Source organism: Vigna angularis, chromosome 5 (genome assembly GCF_016808095.1).
Source record: "Vigna angularis cultivar LongXiaoDou No.4 chromosome 5, ASM1680809v1, whole genome shotgun sequence".
Classification (NCBI taxonomy): Eukaryota; Viridiplantae; Streptophyta; class Magnoliopsida; order Fabales; family Fabaceae; genus Vigna; species Vigna angularis.
The window spans coordinates 12,672,678-12,678,849 of NC_068974.1; the positions used below are offsets into that span (position 1 = coordinate 12,672,678).

General features: G+C 38.8%; 1 protein-coding gene across 1 annotated transcript; it reads right to left on the reverse strand.

Moving 5' to 3' along the window:
* Positions 1-4,065: 4,065 nt before the first annotated feature.
* LOC128196634 (uncharacterized) lies at positions 4,066-5,532 on the reverse strand. The gene has a single exon (XM_052878126.1). The coding sequence runs from the start codon at positions 5,530-5,532 to the stop codon at positions 4,066-4,068; it is 1,467 nt and encodes a 488-aa protein (XP_052734086.1).
* Between the last annotated feature and the right edge of the window lie 640 nt (positions 5,533-6,172).

The following is a 6,172-nucleotide window of genomic DNA, read 5'->3' on the forward strand; positions in this document are numbered from 1 at the left end:
TGAGAGCTGGGCTTTTGAATTTTGAGAATTTTTGAAACTTGTGATTTGAAAAATATTCGCCAGTGTGAAAACTGGGCTTAATGGGCCAGTATGGAAACTGGGCTTGGGGGCCAGTGTGAAAACTGGGCTTTTGGGGCCAGTGTGAAAACTGGGCTTACGGGCCAGTGTGGAAACTGGGCTTGGGGGCCAGTGTGGAACTGGGCTTAGGGGGCCAGTGAGAACTGGGCTTGTGGGGCCAGTGTGAAAACTGGGCTTTTGGGGGCCAGTGTAGGAACTGGGCTTTTGGGGGCCAGTGTAGGAACTGGGCTTTTGGGGCCAGTGTGAAAACTGGGCTTTTGGGGGCCAGTGTAGGAACTGGGCTTTTAGGGGCCAGTATGGGAAATGGGATTTGAGAGCTAAAATGGAAACAAGGGCTTGGGAACCAGTGCAGAAACTAGGCTTGGTGAGCAATGCAAAAATTGATATGAGAAAACTTGATTTAGAAAAAACGTTTGAAAAATAAATGTTTTTTTTGGTTACTTTCTGACACGGGAAAATCCAGATCGGATCGGCCTGAGGAGAAGTAACATAGAAGGAAGTTGGACTTACCAGGCACATTGACCCAATGGATCAGATGACCTGAGCCGTGTGAACTTGTCACAAGAAGATGACAAAGAAAACATTTTTTTTTTGCATTTTTCAAAGTTTATGGAACAAGCTAAAAGAAATTCATTTTTTTTTTAATTTTTTTTGTTATGAAAGGATCTCACAAGATTGAACAAGAGAAAATTTTGCAACACAACTAAGACAGAATCTTCAGACAAATGAAAAGGGAAAATATGAATTGAAAACACAAAATAAACATGTATTTTTTTATTTTTTTTTTCAGAAATTCAGATGCACTGGTTCAAGAGAAACCACATATGACAAAGAGGCCTAATGGGCTCCAAACTGTTCATCTTTCATTCTCAGATTTTTTTTTTTAACTACAAATTCAAAGAAAATCACACAGGACAACTTGAACAAATGTACAAAACATCAATCAACAGCAAAAATGTGAAAACAAAATATTTTTGACATATTTTCAAAAGAAGTATACTCGAGAGAAAACCACGAAGGCCATTGGGCCTAATGGGCTCGAGCACTGTTCCTTTTTTTCCAATATTTTTGATTTATTCAAAATGTAGAAGAAGGAATAAAAACAAACAAAATGGTGTGATGTGAAATTATAAACATGCCAAAATAATTCTTCACTCAAATTTATATTTCAGAAAGAATTGGGTTCAAAGAAGGCTAACATGGTAATGAGGCCCAATGCACCTGAAAAATGTCCTTTATCAAGCAAATGAAAAACAATTTTGAACACTTCAAATTTTACATCACTCCATTTATTATTTTTTTGAAAATTTTCTATTTATCATGTTTTTGATTTTTGATTTTATTATTTTTTGGTGAAATCGGGTCATCCAAGAAGTATTGAATTGGGCCGGATCGACCCAACAAAACCCTACCCGTTTTCAGATTTTCAAATTTTTTTTTTGTTTTTTTTTTATGAACTCAGAAAGATGAGACCGACACCAAACGGTTGCAGCGACCGGAACTGTAGCCACAGTGGATTTGCTCGGCTATAAAACGGGTATCCCTTCGGGGTCGAGCGACATTTTCTGATTTTACTCTCTGTCTAACCTTCACTCTTCCTCTCTTCTCTCTTCTCTGAGCGTCTGGATTTCTGAGAGGAGCCTCTGTCCCCGCGTGCCTTCGAAGGCGTCTGAGTCTTCCGAGGAGCTTCTGTGTGTGTTCCACTTCCAGGTAAGTCTTCTGAGCTCTAAATCCTCTTCCTTTCCTGTTTTTCCTCTCTTAAGCTTTCTGCTCTTCTGATCTTTCCTTCTCTTGCTCTTCTTTTCTTTCCTTTTACGCTTTCTTTGCCTTTCTTTCCTTCACGCTTTCTGTTCTTGCCCTTTACTCTTTAGCTTTCTGCTTCTGCTTTTCTTTTTATGCTTTCGCTTTCCATTTTTGCTTTCCTTCCCCTCTCCCCTTTATGTTTTTTTTCTTTTCTGCAAGCTCTTCTATTCTTCCTTTTGATTTGTCTGCTCTTATTTCCGTCCTGCCCTTCTCTGCTTTTCTTTCTGAGTCTCCTTTCTTTCTCTTTTTTTTTAATTTTAAAAACTTAAAACATTTAAAAAAAACAAATCTGTCTTAAACCTAAGGGGTATATAGGCTGGAAACCAGACGTTAATCTCCCTTCGATTGAAGGTATGGCAGAGACAATCGGGTAGAACAACGCCACGTACCCCATAAAAACAGAAAACTTAAAAAGATAAATTATTTGAATGAACCGGACATGGACAAATGGACAAGGACAAAAGGACATAGATCCGTTTAGGACCCTCTTGCAAGGACCGTGAAACAGATCCGAGACCAGACACTGAAATAACAAAGACTGACCGGACAAAATAAACTAAAAGGAAACAAAAACGAAAAAAGAAAACACTGAAAATACTTTTTGTTTTATGCCTTTGTTATGTTTTTGTTCTTTTTATTTTTATTATTTTTTTTTGTTTGTTTTAGAAAACTTAGAGAGGAAAGATGAGCGTGATGGAGATGGATAGGTACACCAGTCAGCGGTGGAGACCTACTGACGATCAGGTCAAAATGATGACCCATATCTACAATTACGGGGTCACACATCCCAGCAGAGCCCAAGTCGTCGAGATCGCATCTCGACTAAGGGCTTTCGCAGATGCCACTGAATACAATGTGCACTGCTGGTTTAACAACCACGGCAATCGGGTCAGGCGCTGGCAAGCGGAGATAGACCCCACTGGCACTCAGTTCTCGCAACTGCCGCTATACATGTATGGTAAGCATCCTGATCACCTCCATCTTTTTTTTTTTTTTTTTTTTTGAAAATTTCTCTCTTTCCTCTTATTATTGACAAAAATTTTTGTTTGTTTTTTTTTTTTTTTTTTTGGAAGAATATGACTGGGTGATCATGAGGGCGCCGAGGCTGCTGAACCTGTTCCCCGTTCCGATCATCATTGACGACGACAGGGACGGACGACAAATCGCTCCACCCATGCTTTTCACATTTCGGACCAGAGCTCCCTCGACAGAGCTCTCCCTTAGACCACCACAACCGGCTCGGGAATTTTTTCGCTGAATGTTTTTGATTTTATTTTTTTTTTTCATGGTCTGTAACTTAACGATCACCAGTGATCGAACTCTGAACATTGTTTATTTGCTTTTGTTTTATTTGCTTTTCTTGCCTTATTTTGTTTTTTATTTCCGAATTTGTAACTTTGCACCTTTTGTTATATCTGCTTTTTTTTTTCTTTTTTATGCATTTTTATTTTATTTATCAAATGTTAAGATCGTATGAGTGTATTCAGAATGATATCCTTGTTCAAAATCATGTTTTCGACCTTACTGTAAATCTTGCTCGAATGATGAAATAAAATAGATTTGTTTTTGTTTTTCTTTTTTATGGTTTTTTTTTGGTCCAAAGAAAAATTCTAATCGAATAAACCTTTGAAACAAAGAAGAAGAGGACCTAAAAAAAATATTTACGATGAAGGAAGATAAGGAAAATTAACTTCGAAAAATGAGAACGAGAGTAAAACTCAAAATTATTTGCATGAAACAACGAAGAAATGGGCTCAAGATAAGCCTTTGATGGAAAACAAAGATGAAATACATGCTGACACAACTGTAAAGATGGGAAACATGCCTCGCAACAAAACAATTAAATTCGGGAAAAATCCGACACTGCAACATTGTTTTTTGATTATCAGTTTTGCTATTTTCGAACAACAGGAGTTTGGCAATTCGCAATAAAGACAAGTGACACAAGATTTTCCTCAATTTTGTTTTTTTTTTTTATTTTCTCCACGACACCCTATTAGGACATGATTTCTAGTAAACCTTGGAGATACCAAGTAATGAAATTTACATTAAAAGTTCATGGATGAAAGCGTGACATCAATGAGCATAAACCTCATAGGAAGACAAATTAAAGCTCGAGCAAAACAACATCAGTTCCAACTTTTACAATAACTTATGATTTCCTAAATAATCCGAGAGTCCTCTTCACTCGTCCATGGCATTTGTAGAGGTGAACTCACGCCTTGCCACAGTGCTGGATTGCATTTCTTCAAACTTTAAACATCCTGAATCGATCAAAGATTGCACTTTACGTTTCAGAGCCTTGCATGCCTCTATTGAATGTCCACACGCCCCTCCATGATAATCACATCTGGCATTTACGTCATATCTCCTTGGATACGGAGGTCGTATAGGCCTGGTTGGACAAATCTTTATGAGGTTTCTGCAGAGAAGATCTGGTAGTAGCTCTGTATAGGTCATGGGGATAGGAGTGAAGTTGGCGACCTTCTCACCATGATTATAATTTCTTCGTTCAGTGGCTCGACTAGACCCATAGGAATGCGACATTTGAGGACAGGCAATAAAATGTGAATTAGCTCTTCGTTCTTTGCCTTTCTCACGTCTAGGATCATACTCATTTAAACTTACTACTAGCTCTAGGCCTAGTGCAAATTTTCCATTTCTTATGCCACTCTCAACCCTCTCTCCAATTACTACTATGTCAGTAAAACTTGAGGAGACTGAGATGCTTAACATGTGCTCATAAAATGATGGTTGCAGAGTACTCAAAAACGTGGTAGTCATCTCCTTGTCGCTCAGACGCGGTTCTACTTGAGCAACTATCTCTCTCCACCTTTGGGCATATTCTCTGAATGATTCAGATTCTTTCTTCACCATGTTCTGCAGTTGTGCTCTATCAGGTGTCAAATCTTTATATCCATACTGCCTTAGGAATGTCTCAACCAGATGCTTCCATGAGTAGATGTGAGTAGTATCTGAGTGCATGTACCAAGTTAGAGCCTCGTCAGTTAAACTTTCTTGGAAGAAATGAATCAAAAGTTTTTCATTGCGGGCATAAGCTGCCATTTTCCTGCAGTACATGGTTATATGGCACCTCGGGCAAGTATTTCCCTGATATTGCTCAAACTCTGGCAACTTGAACTTTGGAGGTACCACCACATCGGGAACTAAACATAGTTTTTTAGCATCTCCAGATTCAAAACTTCCTTCACCCTCTCTGGCTCTCAACCTCTTTTCGAGGACTTCTAATATGCTCTTATCGTCCTTAAAATCTGCTGGTGTAATGACACAAGATGGAGACTTCGTCTCAGGTTGTTTTTTCATTATCATGCTCTCAATACCTGGTTGGATCGTCTGCCTAGGAATTATGAAAGTGGTTGCCCCAGGCTCGTCTTCTACTTCAGCTGCATTACCTTCGGCCTTTTGAGTGTCAAGATGTCTCGAGTCCACTCCTGAGGGTGGAGTATAATTCGGGGGAAGACCATAGGAAGGGAAAGTTTGTGCTTCTGGAACTCCTTGTTGTGATCGTTGTGTGCATAAACATCCAGGACTTTGTAAGGCTTCCAGGGTCTTTAGGACCTGTCTCATTTGTTCCTTCAGCTGTCGGATATCGGCTTTCATTCCCTCTTGAACTTCTACTTGGTTCTCCATGATTTTGCCACTGGTTCGTGTCCTTTAGGGTGTCTTAGATGCTTAGCTGTATTTTTTTTGAAACAAATTAAGAAAAAAGAAAAATAAAAATAAAAAAGAAAAGAATAGAAAAGAAAACATAGTTCAAATTCTCTAGTCAGAAACTATAAAGCTGTGAAAATATTTGCCCCGGTATAATTTTGGAAATTAACACGAAACAGAGTCAATAAGGTGGTTCATCATTCAGAAATCCCCAAAATGCGAGACATAGGAATTCTTGGTCAACCATTTTAGTCATCACATTTTTCATTTGTCTGATCAGTTTCTCGCAGCAATTGAGGAATGTTTCAATCCCCCTAGGCGTGTTAAGGATTGGCAATGCAGACTCAACATCAGCTAAGAACTCAAGGATGTTTTCAATAGCTCCATTGGCAAGGGAAGCTAGCTATGAGAGACTTCTCTCCCAATTCTTTTAACTTGTCCTTATTCAACGACATATTCTTTCTTCATCTGACTCATCAATCTTTTATGTCCCCTTTTAGCTGAATGGCAACGTTCCTTCTCTAGTTTTGTCATTGCTGCTTCTATCCACTGCTCATCATTTTGAAATTTCTTCTCACAAATTGGGTAGGGGAAATTAATGTGAATTACAACTTGATTG